The 15,835-nt window shown below is 40.2% G+C and overlaps 1 protein-coding gene across 14 annotated transcripts in view; it reads left to right on the forward strand.

The window, feature by feature from the left end:
• Nucleotides 1-15,835, forward strand: part of RBFOX1 (RNA binding fox-1 homolog 1) — a 1,406,067-nt gene that overhangs the window by 363,796 nt on the left and 1,026,436 nt on the right. For 2 of the 14 annotated variants that reach the window (XM_033101484.1, XM_033101472.1), the window contains exon 1: nt 5,509-5,695. The exons of 8 other annotated variants lie outside the window; for them this stretch is intronic. Coding sequence is in view for 4 of the 6 variants with exons in the window: in XM_033101463.1 (XP_032957354.1) it covers nt 5,279-5,323 (45 nt within the window). In the remaining 2 variants the exon portion in view is untranslated. Of the gene's footprint in view, nt 1-4,879; nt 5,324-5,508; nt 5,696-15,835 lie in introns of those variants that run through there. 4 more of the 14 variants (XM_033101463.1, XM_033101461.1, XM_033101462.1 and 1 more) reach the window with 4 other exon arrangements.

A 15,835-nucleotide genomic window follows, 5' to 3' on the forward strand; every position in this document is an offset into this window, starting at 1 on the left:
GGGAAAATGTCTCTTGTGCTTAGGACATTTTAGTTACTTATGCAACGCAAAATGTCTGAAGTAGATGGATTTGCAATAACGTATTGCATGTGGCTATCTTTGGGTGGTAAAATAATGAGTGACTATTTTTTTTTCCTGTGCTTTTCCGAATTGTCTAAACTTTCCATGAGGAACACACATTGGTTTTATAATTGTAAAAAGCATTGACAACAATACTTGTTCTTTATAATGTTTTTTTAAAAAAATGTTCAGGGGAATGCTTGATACACACCAGCTGAAGGATGAGGGTACATGCACATGCCAAATTATGAAGAAGTCGAATGAAGTTTACTTGGAATAATTCTGATTCTTGCTTGAAAAAGCTAAGCCTCAATGAAAGAATGTCGTTCACCTGGTCCTAGTTTAAAGGTGTAAGGTGAGCCATTCTGTGGAGCACATTTCTAAAATGTGCCCCGGTGACTCATGCATTTGTCTGCTAGGAAAAACAGTCATTTACCGTGTTCCCCCGAAAATAAGACCTAGCCGGACAATCAACTCTAATGCGTCTTTTGGAGCAAAAATTAATATAAGACTCGGTCTTATTTTACTATAATATAAGACTGGGTAATATAATATAATATATAATATAGTATAATACCGGGTCTTATTTTACTATAAGACCGGGTCTTACATTAATTTTCGCTCCATTAGGGTTTATTTTCAGAGGATGTCTTATTTTTTCATGTACAACAATCTACATTTATTCAAATACAGTCATGTCATCTTCTTCTGGAACATCGCCATAATGTACTAAATGCGTCCGTCTGGCTGACGATCTTAACTGGGGCTTCTTTTCGGGATAGGTCTTATTTTTGGGGAAACATGGTATGTCTGTTAGGAAAAGCAGTCATTTACTAGCCACCGTTTTTGAGCTCATGGGATCCATTTCTGAATACCAGCACACGTCCACCATAAATCGTATGCTCTCCCATCTGAATATGCTTCATTCAACTCACCTTTCCTGATCCAACTGGATTAGTAGATATCGGGACAAAGAAAATCATTAGGTCCTACTGTTCTAATCCTACAAAGCTCCAGTGTGGTTGCTATGTAATTTTATTTTTTCAGATAGAACCTGCTTTGTGCTTTTCTGTGGGAAAATATTTTCAAACTGGTAAAGCAGCAATATTACGGTATTATGAGGCATATCTCGGTAGGTCATTACCATAACTTCTAGCTGGAAGGGTAATCTGTGTCATATTTTACTTCAAGGCTAAGATTGATTTTTATAAAAATCTTTAGTGCACTGAGGCTTAGCAATGTTTTTTTTTTTCTTTTTTCCTACGAAGAAGCAATTAAATACTGGAGTTTTCCAGAAATGTTAGGTGCGTGTAAGCCAAACCTTAATGTTGTTGTGAAGATCTGATCATTCTGCATTTGAAGAGACACGGCAGTTCCTGGTGAGAAAAATTCTCCTGGCACAGGGGCAGTTGTCATGACTCAGAGGGCCAGGGGTGTCCACCATTTTCTTATATTTACATCTGTTTGGGAAATTGACAAATGCCTGAGATCACAAAGAAGAAAAGAATAAGTACCCATATTTCTCCCACCAAGAACTGCCCATTATTTTTTCCAGATATGTGTGTCTACATATATGTGGATAGACACACACATGCACACACACACGCAGTTTAAAAATGATACACACATTCTCTTTTTAGTCAAAGCAAGCCATATGCGTGTGTATTTTTGTATATATGTATAAATATGTTATAGAAATGTATATCTTTAATGGTTTTATTCACATACGAACTTTAAGAAGGTGTATCTTCTTTGTGTGTATACAAATATATACATACATTTCACAGTTAAAACAAGTTATGTATGTTTTATTTGTATATATATGAGTATATATATATATATAATACATATATATTTAAAGACTTTATGTATATAAAACACACACATTGCCTTTTATAAAAATATAAAACTAACATATAATCTTAAAAGGAGAACTAGATCTTTTACCACCTCGACCATCAGCCCCTGTCTCCTCACCCTTTCCCTAGAGACAACCATATTGGGAATTTTGGGCCCATTCTTCTGGAACTTTTCCTATAAAGGGTCAGATAGTAAATATTTTAGGCTTTGTGAGTCCTTTGGTCTCTGTCATCACTACTCAATTCTGCAATTATAGAGCAAAAGCAATTACAGACAACATCTAAACAAGTGGGACATAGTTGTTCAATGAAACTTCATTTGTGGACGTGGAAATTTGAATTTTCTACATTTTTCATATATCATAAAATATTCTTCTTCTGTTTTTTTCATTTAAAACATAAAACACATTTTTAGCCAGTGAGCTATATAAAAACAGGCAGCAACCTAATTTGGCTAGCCTTTGTTGTCTACACATCCACAAATATGTATATGTCTATAGAAAACCTATATTGTTGTTTCATGTGTGCATTTTCTTTCATAAATGGTATCATAGTGTATGAATCATTTAAAACTTTCATTTTTATGTTTACTGAAAAAGAAACACAAAATTTAAAATTTACTGAAAAATGCATGTACATGTGGTTGTACTATGCAGTCTCTATAGATACCTTTATATCTATACATATCTGTGTTTATATAGCTGTAGTTATTCACATGTAGCTTTAGTCAATTCTTTTCACAGCTGTATAGTATTCCATCATAGGATGTGTCCTATTTTTATGACGATAGGTATTTAGTTCGTCACCCTTTTTTTCCACCAGCCGTGGTGCAATTATATCCATCAGCATACCTCATGCATATGTTTTGTTGAGGTGGGCATTAGAAGCAGAGCTGCTGTGTTATAAGGTGTGCACATTTTCCTTTTTAATAGATATCAGTAAGTGGGTTTCCAGAGTGACAGTATCAATTTATATTTCCACTGGGAGACTTCTTCTCGTTCTTGGTTTGGCGGGTTTCATCCATTGCTGTTTTCCTCATAGAGTGGGAACAAGGAAACGACCTTAGCTCTGTATCATCTTGTCTTGTCACCACAGATGCTAGTGTGGACCTTTATTTCCCTTTGGGTGAGTACAGACATTATTTTAACTCTTTGCTGGGGCACTTACACACAAGAGTAGCAATTTATATCAATAACCAGGTTTGGCAACATCTGCCAAGGTTGTCACACTCTGTGATTAAATGGCCATATGTGCCAGGGAACAGGAGGACAAATGGGGTTGCAATTAGGGTTTGCTATCTCTCCAACCGCCACCCCCACCATCCTTAACTTAGAATAACCTTGCTTTTGTAAACTGATGTGTGAATCAGATCATTCCACCGAGAATGCCAGCTTTCTGGTGGCATATAAAGTATACTAATACTTTACATTTGTATCTCTCTAGAATTACACAGGGTCTGGTTAAGCAATACGTCTAGAAACCTGCCTGGTCATGCAAAAGTCCAGAAACCTTTGGCTATTTTGCTTGATGCCATTGAAAACCATGACCAGAGGATACACAGTTACATTAAACCTTAACTGTTAAAACAATCAGGAGTACACAGCAGCATCCCTGTGAAAGGAAATTTTGCCTAATGTTATTTTAACATCCTTTAAATGCCACTGCCCAGGAAAAGCAGGCAGAGGGAACACACATAAGCTCTTCTTAACCCCACAAGAAATACTACATTAATGCAATAGTAAAAACACCCTTAATTCATAGAAGGGGGAAAAAATAAAACTCTCCTCATTGTGTTACTGGTGTGACAGAGATGGATGATGGTTATGTAAGGGCTTGGCATGTTCCAAAAAACCCTGGAAATATTGCTTGTCGACGTGGAGCTGTAATAAATGTGAAAGTAAATATCTGAAAGATTTATTAGCATTTTAAAATTTGCTTACTGATATATAAAATTCTAATCAGTTGTGCACAAGGGCTTTAACTAAAATAAAGCATTCAAGAAGATGACACAGGAAGCCAATGAATTTTTCACTGTTAATCAAATATAGTGTATATATATATATATAGATAGATAGATAGATGCACACACATATGAATTTTTCTTCTATATTTAGATCCCTCCCATCCAATTGATAAGTGCTTGAGGAAGGAAGGCCATCTTAGTGCATGTAGTTTGCAGTTCTGACTGTAAGGAAAAGGAAAAAAAAAACCAACCTAATTTTTTTACATCCAAAAGACTCACTTCCCCAGCCAATCAATTGCTTACTCTTTACAAAGCCATATTTAGACCTGGAATAGCTAGGATCTTGTGTCACGCACTTCCACTTATTTAAGAAAAAATCATAGATCTCTGTGAGCTTTTTGGGGTGAAAATGGGAAATTTACTTTGATGTCATGTTTCTTGAAGGTAAATATAATACATTTTAAAGGTGATCACTAAAGTCCAGCAGGGCACGGTGGATATTTTCCTCCTCAAAGCAGGCTCAAACTTTCCAACATTCTCGTTTGGTACATAATGTGTAAGGAGATTGGAGATCACCACACTGTAACTACTAGAAAAAGTACAACCGCTTTTCCAAGGAAACACTGAGCCAAGCGTGTCAGCAGCGTTGGGGGAAGGGCAGGCGCGATGGCGTTTCCATCTTTTACTAGTATTTATATGGGAAGTAGCATATTGGAAGTCGTAAATACTGTCCCGTGGACATTTTGAATAATGCAGGAGTAGTGTAAGTAATTGGAAGTGCTTATATCCTGCCTTTAGACATTTCATTGCTCGTGAGTTAAAATTGGTTGTCAAGTGTGGTCTCAGAGGACCGAGCAAGGTGCCCTATTCTGTCATGTGGTACATATTTAATGCTTGAAAGAACAAGAGAAGGGACACGTGCAGGAGAGGGAGGGAGTGCGGCGAGATACCGCTGCCAGCTCGGTGCTTTGCACGCGCTTTGGGGAGCGTGGAGGCGGGACCCACGCAGCTTGGGCTTCCACCGCCTTCCCAGGGCTTCAAGACTTTGCAAAAGCATCGGGCATCCAATTTGGCAGTGTTTTTGGCGCCGAGGCCAAGACGGCCCGGGAGGCTGGGCTGGGCGCGCGTTAGCGTCCCTGGCACCTCGGTGGCCTCCCTTTGTGTGCGACCCCGCGTTGATTGCCCGATTGCTCCCGCCGCTCGCTAGCTCGCGCTCCGCATATTCGGCACCTGCTGGCGACGGCGTCAAGCTGCCAGCAGCCAGGGCGAGTGCAGCGCGGCGCGCACGGCCCGGGACTGGGCATTTCCATTGCTCGCACGTGGGGGCCGTACGCTGTTGCCTCGGACTTCTCCCGTGTTCTCTCGGGAGGAACCCGGAGGTACTTTGCAGGCGACAATGAAATCTTGGCAGCTAATTGCAGTCGTGGGAGATGCCGTTCAGGTAAGGCGAGAGAAGAAGGCTCTAAACGCTGTCAGCGAAGGAGAGGAGAGGGAGAGGGAGGGATGGAGAGATGGAGAGCTGGCAGCTTATGCAAAGGCTTCCTGAAGCCCACTGACTCGCGGGAGGGGGTGGAAGAGGGACGGGGACGGGGGCGGGCGACAGAGGGGAGGAGTGTGCAAATTGACATTTTTGGCTGCCTGTGGCAGAGGAGCCGCCGTCAGCCGCTGTCCAACGTGCACGCAGAGAGGGTGGCGGCGTGTGCGCCTCCGGGACTGCTGATTAGAATAGGGACCTGGCTGCGGAAAGAATACTGGGAGACCGGAGCCGCGATGGAAGGCTGCGGCTGCGTTTGCAGCGCGTGAATGAGCCGCGGTATGTAAGGCCACCCGCGATCGTGCAGACCGGGCGCAAGGTTCACCCTGCGCACCGGGGGCGCTGGCCTCCTGGGGAGGGTGAGGGGAGTCTGGAGTGACTGGGGAGCCCGGGGATGAATCGATTTTCTTTACCTACTAGAAGTTCGTGGGGAACTTCATTGCCCATGCTCATTGGACCCGTTTAACTTTATTTCCAGAGATGAATAAGCGTTTATAAGAAACGGCGTGAAAGTCCCAATAGGCTCGCAAGGGCTTTGCAAGAGCTGCGCGGTTCTTTAAACGAGAGGTGGATGAAACCACTGGCCAGATGGACCGTGCATTTGCAAAGTTGCCGGGCTCACGTTCCGATGGGCCGTGCGTGTGCGTGTGTGGGCATATGCACTGAATGTTTGTGTGTTTGTGTAAACATGTCTACCATGCTAGTTGCGCTGGTATACTCTCTCCTCTGCTTTTCCTGGTTCCCAGGAAGAGAGATGAAATTGACAGTATTGAAAATGCTTTGACTTGAGAAATAGGCTCTGGGCCGTTTTATTAAATGAAACACGAGGTGCCCTTTTTAAGAGATCAAATGGGGGAAATGTGCTTTGCCTTCCAAAGCGGTGGAATTAACTGGCAAGCATTTTAAAAATATGCAAAGTGTTGAATCCGACATTTATCAGCCTGGGAGGATCGCCGAGAAGACTCATTCAATCGCAGCCTGTTCCTCTAGCCGTTATTTTCAGATTACAGTGAAACTGGTTGTTTTACTTGTTTCTGTTGGCAAGAGCTGTGCTCCCCTCCCACCCACGTAACAGGGTCTCAAGGTGAATTCTGAATCCAAAAGTTTTGTTGGCAACATCATCTTAGTAAAATGTTCATTAAATGATTGGCTAAAAAAGAGTCACTTTCTGAGTATCTTTAGATGTCTCATAATTTACTCATTGTTTATATGGTTTAAATTGCTCCCACAGAAATGAATGCGGTTTATAATGGAGGCGGTCAAAAATGATTGTGTAATCCTTTCTCTGGGTAACTGGGTAGTAAATTGTTTGGTTTAAGACTAAAATCTTTTTCCATGTGTTGCCTATTTTTTATCAAAATGTATTTTTAATAATCTGGAAGGCGTGAGTATAAATGTACTTTTGAAATGGACTACGTAACTTGCCTTTGCGGTTCACTGCGTTTAAGTTTGAAGAGGGTTGTTCTTCAAGTAAGTAAACTAAAGTCAATTGGTGACAGCTGTTTACCACCTGCGTTCATAGGTCACAAAGGCAGCATTCATGATTTTCGTACAAGAAGCAGGATTTTTCAACTCTTATCTGCCCACTCACACTCCCCACACATGCTGATGGTGGCTCTGCATGAGAATACTCACAGATTATGGAGAGAAAATTGCTTCTCTGACGAGTGGACGGAGTATTACCTTCCGGTGAAGGTTTCCTCTCACCTTCCCTTGCTGGCCTGCCTTTTCTCTTTTCCCTCCCTCCCTCCTTCTTTCCCTCCCTTCCTTCCTTTCTTCTCTCCCACCCCCTGTCTCTCTCATCCACCTGTATTTCCTTCCAGCTGTCTGTCTTTATTCTTGTACCCGGAACACGGAAAGCTTTTCAGATATCTTCTACTACTACATTTTTATTTTAACAAATGTTTCGCAACTTGAAGGATAATCAGAACGTGATTTTCTTTTTCCTTTTTGGTATTCTCTGCTCATGTCCAAGAATTAATCAGAATCAGGCAATCCACTGTACACTAATCATATAGAAAAATGAATATTCAAACTTTTCTTGTCATTTCATTTTAACCAAGCAGACTCTTGGAGAATGCCTCTACTACGTAAAACAAGCTGGGTCTTTTCTCTGTTGCCGCCAAAGGATTGCTTTTTTCAACAGTGCACCATGTCTGGTGTAACTTTATTGGGCTAAGCATATTTTTACGTTTGTCTTCTATAACCTTGTACTTCAAACTTCTATTTTCCCTATTACCTGTCTTAGTTTTAGACCCTGGATTTATTTTAATACGTATTTTCTTGGACTTGGTAGAAATAACCATCAGCCTTGACTTAACAGGCCAGCTTATTCAAGTATCATAAACATAATTTATTCCCCCTTTTTTTTTTCAATTTTTTTTCTCTCTCCACATGTATGACGCAAAATTTGAATTAGATTTCAGGTAAAGGGCTTTTAACAACAATCACCTTCCTTTATAGTTGTGAGATTTTGAGAATATATGGTCCTATTTTGAGACTATTATATGAAAATCAGAGAACATATTCCTCACCATTTTCTGTTAGATTACACAGAACCTTGTTGGATGGGTCAATCTCGAGCTAAATAACTATTGCAGTGTCCAGTGAAAGATAATTTTGGTCTCGTTTTCTGTCTAAATTTATAATTTTTATATTAGGTGTTTGAACAAAGTTGCAGTACCAGAGAAATGGAATGTGGTTCAAAAGAGGAACATTTATGAAATAATAGTAAAACTCATTATTAAATTTCATTTATGTTTCAAATTTAGCTTTTTAAAAACTTCACATGCAAAAACTTTAAAAAGTATCAAAATTATTGCAAAGCGGGTTGGAGTAAATTCTTTGAAAGTAATGCTGGAGGAATTAAAACGGAAGTCCCTTGATGAGATGTTACTCCTCATCTTGTATTGATTTTCCAACAAATGTGAAAGCAAATCAGGAGAAGCAGCATGGGCCCTTAAAGTTTTTTGCACTTTAAAGTTTTGATGTCCATCTGAAAACTTCAGGATGTCATAGGTAACACAGTAGGTCTTTGTACACATTTCTGGATCTGCATCTTTGTCCTTTCATTTCTCAGCCTTTATTTTCATGCAGAGTTGAGCGTTTGCATGTATTATGAGCAATCATAAACAAGGAGCCAATAAGGACATAAAGAAGTTTTTGGTTATGCATTTTAATTTGTTTGAACTAAATCCTATATGACAAAAGAGCAGTCCTGACCATTTAGTATCCATGCTATGCCCTCTCTGCTTGCACGATACTAAAAGAAAGAAATCTGTAAAAGTCAGCTTTTAGCACACAGGGCTTGCCTTGGCAACCTTTACATTTAATTATTCGGTAACTATAATGTCCCAAACAGTGTTCCAGAGTGTGTTTTTATTAATTGATGTAAAGTTTATATGAAAAGTTGTGGGGTGCCTGTGTGTGTGCCCAGAAAGCTGAAACACCTTGTGTCAGCTTGAAGTAACTCGTTTTTGATTCAGCAAAACTAGGTTATGAATTCAAGCAATTAAAAATGACAAAAAGCCCAATTTCACTGGCTAGATTAATACACTTCCAATTTTTCCTGCTCCATAAAAATTTCAAAGTGTTCTTTCTGGTCAGGTGTTTGCATAACCTATGGGGATTGGAAGGCCGCCATTTTACATTTGCTTATGAAGTCTGAAGACTTTGATGTTAGTGAAGGTAAATGGGATTAATTGCATGTTCTGAGCGCAATTTTGTCTTTGCGAGGTCTCATGGAATTATTTCAGTTGGGTTTAAAGGAAAAGCAAGAAGAGCAGTTGTTAGCTCCCTGGCATTAATTGGTGGTGAAGAATCTCTCAGCTAGTTCCAGTGTCACAGAGGCCAGAGCAGACTTTTCAAAAAATGATACAATTGTAGCAGGAATAGTGTCTCCACATCCCTAGGATGGCACGGGTATATATATTTTTTTCTCATGCAATAGTGGGCATCTCTGTTACTTTTTCTCTACTTCTATAGACTTGGCGTCTGAAATTCTGGATTCGTGTTTACCTAGGGAGTCAAAGCTCACTGTTCTTTAAAATGGACCTTTTTTACTTACAGAGAAATTAGTAGTCATGACCAGCTGCTTTGAATTCCCTGCAGTTTTTGGTTAGTGGGGTACGTTTTCTAGCCTGCTTTGCTGGACCTTGATCGCACAGAGCGTATACACACACAGACCATCAGAAGGTTAGTCCTCTGTCAGTACCAGCTCCCTCACTGTCAATCCAGCAATACCCACGTAAGTCAGGGTGGCCTGCGTGCCCGACGTCTGCTTAGGAAAGAGGACCCCTTAAGAACCATATATTAGGAAGGCCGCTGCCAACCTTTCCTTTCCTTTCTTCTTCATGATAATTCTGCGTCTGCATTTGCTACACGACGCTGATATATTTCTTTGTTGTTTAATTGAAATCTCTACTCATGGGGAAATCAGTTGCTTCTTTGCTAATGAGATGCAAGTACCAGTTGTGTCAAGTATAGTTATATTTGCGTGTATAACTAGAGGCCTTCCATTTTTATTGTCATGATGAGGACGATAAAGATAACGAAGGCATCACACATCAACGGGAAGTCACAGTATGATGCCAGTCTCTCCCTGGGCACTTGCAGCCTCTGTATGTCAGGTGTTGGCCTGGGACCTCCACCATATTTTCTCTGGTTCCTTACCAGGACTCTGCAAGGTAGGTATTGCTCCGCCTAATTTAGAGACGGGGAAGCAATCTTTTTGTAATCAGAATAAGCAATTAGGCTCCAAGTTTTTCAGATTTCAGTATACCAAGATACCACTGAAATGAACTCATCCAAATTTAGAAAGATACACAAAATTGGGACTCCACAGAGGCCTTAAGCCAGTGGTTCTCAACCATGAGCAGTTTTCTCACTCCCTTCCTCTCCACGGACAACGTTCGGCAACATATTGGAGACATTTTGGTTGTGACATTTGGGCAGGAGGTGCTCCTGGCATCTACTGGGTGGAGACCGGGATGCTGCTTGGCATCGTAGGCTGCACAGGACGGCTCTCGCTCCACAAACAACAAAGAATTGTCCAGCCCATACCGCCAGTGGTTCTGAGGTTGAGAGATGCTGCCTACACGGCATCGGTGGTGCTCTGATATATACATACTCTCATTTTTCAAGACAATGGATAAAGTTTGTGAATTTTGGTTAGTAAACGTTTAAAATCTCCGATTGGATACTGTGAATAGGATCGTGATGCAAAATTAGCAGGCCCGTATTTTCTTGCCGTCGGACTTAAAATTTTACAGCCGCCTACTTTGACATCTTTCCTTATAAATATGGCATGGGTCATTGTGATTTAAGTGCCTGCTTCTGCTTGATTTACTCAGTGTTACCGAAACTGAAGTTTCGCTGGACAACAGTGCTGGAAAACAAAACTTCTTTCTGTAGTACTGATGTCAGTAGAAGAGGAATGCAACGTCACTCGAATGAGTCATCCAGCAGTCATTCTCTGAATCTTCCTTCTTCCCCTGGCAGCCTTCAAACACCATTATTTTCTCTGTATTTTTAAGGGTTTGACACATAGGTTTATTTGCTTATTTAATAAACATTTAAATAATGTTTGATATGTGCCAAATACGATTGTACATGCTTTAAAATATTAATTAGTTTATTCCTTAACGCAAGTGCAAGGTGTTGATGTTGCTGTTATCTACTTTTTACAAAGGAGAGAGCCATGGCTCAGAGAAGTTGAGTAATTTTCCCACGGTCACACAGCCTCTAAGTGGTACAGCTGGGATTTAAACTCCAAAGCCTGTGCTGCTAACCACCGTGCCATCATCTTTAATAAATTGAGTTTCTAAAATGCAGAGGTGCATAATTGTTTAGGTAACATCTTCACTTGAGTTTTGAAACAAAAGACATTTTCAGTTTCATTTAGTTTCATAGTTTCATCAAGAAAGCTACATTTTTGTGGTTGTTTTTTCTTTTTTTTGAATGATAATGCCCACAGCTTTATTTTATGCTATTTAACTACTTCTAAATATGCACTGAACCAGGGTCAGGACTTGTGAAATCTCTTTACATGGCCTCCTCCCACAACAGAAACCACCAACAGGAAACATACCGTGTTTCTCTGAAAATAAGACCAGGTCTTATATTAATTTTTGCTCCAAAAGATGCATTAGGGTTTACGTTCAGGGGATGTCATCCTGAAAAATCATTCTAGGGCTTATTTTCCGGTTTGGTCTTATTTTCAGGGAAACATGGTAATACTCAAAAGGACATAATCCACAGAGTGAATGACCTTTGTTTTATTCCCTACTTAATTGGGGTATTGGAAAACTAGAGAGAGAATTTATTCAACTGGATCACCTAAGCGGTCATCAGGAAACTTAACTCTGGCTTATTGGCTCTTCTAGAATTTTCGAGGGGGCCGGGTATGGTCCGTACCAAGCCAGATATGGTGGGTGCGGGTATGTTGACCCACTTGATCTTGCTGAAACCACTCTGTTTATTTTCCCTTTATTTACACCATGGGAATGACCCCGCCTATCTCATCCTCTGTCGAATTTCCAGCTTGTATTATAACCTATGAAGAGAAACACAATTTGAGCCGATTTTTTAACTAGAAGTGCCAGTGTGACACTCTTTATTCTGTGTTAGAGGAGGAAAAGATCTCGCAAGTCTGCTATTAAACATGCATGCATGGCTTGTTCAAAGAACCAAGATGGGAGTAGAGAACCTCAATACGTTTTAGTTGAATGAATGAATAAATGGATGGAAAAAGTTACATTACAGTTCTTCTTAGTAGGGGAAGGATAGGTTTGTACTTTACAGGGAAACATTTTATACCTTGAAGACAAAATATTGGAGGAAGAAGAAGCTGAAGTCTGGACAACTGATCTGATTGATGGTCAGTCCCATGCCAGCTGCCTCCTCCTTCTGACGCAAACTTCACGTTACGTAAGTGTTGGTACATAGACCCTTGTGCATTGCTCCACAAAAAAGCTCAAAGATTCAGAGCCGCAGAAAGGACTGGTAAGGCATAGATTTTGTTATGACAGGGAAGGGTCACCTCACCCCCACCCCTGAACACCGTTGGTCTGGCTGTCCAGCAAGGCTACAGGCATAGAGAGGAGCTCATGAGCCACCCTCCCTCAACCTCGGAACAGTCTGGGAACTAAGCTGCAAGTGGAAATCATTACAGTTCTTCCTGTATATTTCAGGCTCGATGAACTCATATTTACACAAAGAAAGCAAGGAGTGAATCCCATTTCAGAACTGTCAAAAGACTGATGTTGGATCCATTATCGTCATTTTTTTTTTAATACAGTTCATTGAATTGGCCTATTCCATCTAAGTGTTGGTTCAGGAAATGGTTTAAAATTAAACCAGAATTTGTTGTTCAGTGATAAATAAATGGGAATAAACTCACGTAGCTAAGACTATCCGATCAGGTTTTGTAGGTGTTGTCTATTAGTCTCTAGTGCTAATATATATATATATATATATATATATATATATATATATATATATATATAAATATGCCTCTTCTTCCTCTAATATATATATATCAGCCTCTTCTTTCTCCAATATTTTATCTTCAAGATATGTTTCCATTTCCTTTTAAAGTACAAACCCACCAGTCCCTTTGCTAAGAAGAATTGTAATATAACTTTACATACACACACACACACACACATATGTGTGTGTGTGTGTGTGTGTGTGTGTATATATATATATATATATATATATATATATATATATATATATATATAGCTTAATTGGCTAAAAGGAAAAAAGGAAAGTGGATTTAAAATAGCCCTTTTAATTCCATGGCCAGTGGAATTGGTATCTAACATATTTCTACATTTAATGTGAGTCTGCTTTTAAAAATAATGACAACCAGTGCTAAACTTTGTGAGCCATTAAAAAGAGTACATCCAACAAGGGGAAAATGTATTTCTGCTGAATCCTTCTTATAAAATTTGCCCAGGGAACTAAAAATGTAGAGGTTACATCAATGTTCTCAGTGGTTCAAGCTTCCACTGCTGCTGCTGATAGAAAAAGAAATCAAGTTTTCTTGTAATGCACTTGGTAATTGCTCAATATGTAGAATTATGCATTATTATTATCATTATTTCTGATACTGTCTAGTGATTCTCAATGAGCCATACAATGTTCTAACATCTGGATATGGATTATTGAATTGAATACACCCCGCCGCTCTATGGGGTGGGTGTTACTATGATACCCATTTTTCATGGAGGGAGACTGAGACTTGAGATGATTTTTCTAGAGTTACCAACAGCCAGTGAGGAGAAGGACTGGTAATGAAATTTGAAACTGGATGACTTCATTTCCCTCCTCTTTTTGACTCAAAATCATAAGAATCTTTGTTCCAACATGGGTGAAACAGGAATCTGACATGCACATAGATCAAATTTGTTTAGTCCCAGGAAGTCCCTGTGATTATCGGGACTAACCTTCTTATCACCTCGGCTGAATATGTGGAGGGATGGATGGATGGATGGATGGGTAGATGGATGGATAGATAGACTGGCTAATGATACAGATGGAAAATGGCCAGAATATGAACATAGTTTTCAGAAAAATAAATGTAAATACCAGCAAGTGTATGAAAATATATTCATATATACATATATGTGTATGTGTGTGTATGTATATATTTGTATACCCATGAAAGCTTGATCTGTACATATAAATATTTCACATATCATATTAAAAAACAATATGTGTGACTTACTAGACATTTTGTACACTGTTGGAGAGAGTATGAATTGGTACATTCTTTTGTGGAAGACAGTTCAGAAATTTTAATTTTGGGAAACACTGCCATATCTTTTGACCCAGCGTTCACATCTCTAGGATTTCTGCAATTGCTCAAGGTTGCAAGGATACATCTTGGTCAACTGCAGCATAGTGTACAGCGGGAGGAAACCCTGGAGCAAACTCACTGTGCAACAGTAGGGACTGGATTCCAGGAGCAAGGTGGGTCTGCGTGGACTTGGCACGATGTAAGTGCAGAAGAGTCCAAACTTCAGAAATTCAGGTGTCCGGGGCACTTTGTTACAAAACAGACGCATGCACACGGGATGTTTCCTTTCCGTGGCGGAGCTGCGAAGACAACGGAGGGCCGGTGAAAGGCATTTACTGTTGTGGTTACTGTGGACTGTGACTGGGAAGAGAACGAGGCGACACAGAAGTGTGACCTTCAAGATTGTGCAAGAGGAATACGCTCTAGATGCCTGCTGTACGTCTGGGAAGCCCAATGCCTGAAGTTAACATTGTGGTTTTGTGCACTTCAAAACTGTTCAGAGGGTAGAGCTCATGTTCAGTGTTACACACACACACACACACACACACACACACACACACACAGGGACACAAGGAAACTTTTAAGGTGAGGGATGTGCTCATTACCTTGACTGTAGTGACGCTATCATGTGGATACGTATATCCAAACTCATCAAATTGTACGTATCCAACGTGTCCAGTTATTTTGTATATCAATTATAGCTCAGTGAAGCTGTTAGATAAGATTACACCTCTGTTTCTTTTGATTTTCAACACACATGCGCTTAGATAATTAAAAAAAATACTTTGTTAAAAAAAAAAAAAAAAGAGCATCTGCGTTTCAAACACCCTGTGATCAGCCCCTCCCCGAGCTCGTATAGGTCAGCGTGGATACCGACACATCTCTCGGGTAGACATAGACAATCCAAATTGCTTTGAAAATGTGCTTCAGAGGGACTTAAAAGGACGTAAAGAAACCTAAGAGTGGCTTGATTTGAAATTATGTTCTGGCTGAGGCGTGGGCTCGGTGTGCACTCGGAAATGGCATGGCTGGCTGTTGGCAGTTTCTGAAAACGAGGAAGCTAAGTGTTCACTGTAATGGTCTGGCCACAGAGGAACCCGAAATCCCCCTGGACGCTGCAGACACTTGTCATTCATCGGAGGTACTGCAAAATCATGATCCTTATCCTGCCAGCTGCGCGTGTCTGTCAGGCACGGTGGGCTGCTAAAAGTTGTATACTATTATTTTTTTATTCATCTCTGGGTCATTTCATCTTCCTGTGCAAGCCACATGAATGGCTGTGCAGGAAAATTGCATTTCAGGCTGCCTCTCCCACTGTGAAGGATGTTTACTATATATTTATGAAAACACTGCAATAACAAAACCCTTTATATAGCCTTTCAATTTGCTGTAAGGGCAGATAAAATATTTTTATCTCGAACTGAACTTCATACCTTGGGAGATTCAGTGGGCCCGGCTCAGAATAATAAAACACTTCAGAGAAAGGCAGGCGCTGTTCAGATTGCTTCAGACACCTGTGCACTTCCTCGGCAGATTTCAGTTCCTTTAAACATACCAGGTGAACCTCCAAAACCTAGAACTAATCAGAGTAACTTACGCATCATCCCATAGGAAAA

This window comes from Rhinolophus ferrumequinum (assembly GCF_004115265.2).
Source record: "Rhinolophus ferrumequinum isolate MPI-CBG mRhiFer1 chromosome 15 unlocalized genomic scaffold, mRhiFer1_v1.p scaffold_54_arrow_ctg1_1, whole genome shotgun sequence".
Taxonomy (NCBI): Eukaryota; Metazoa; Chordata; class Mammalia; order Chiroptera; family Rhinolophidae; genus Rhinolophus; species Rhinolophus ferrumequinum.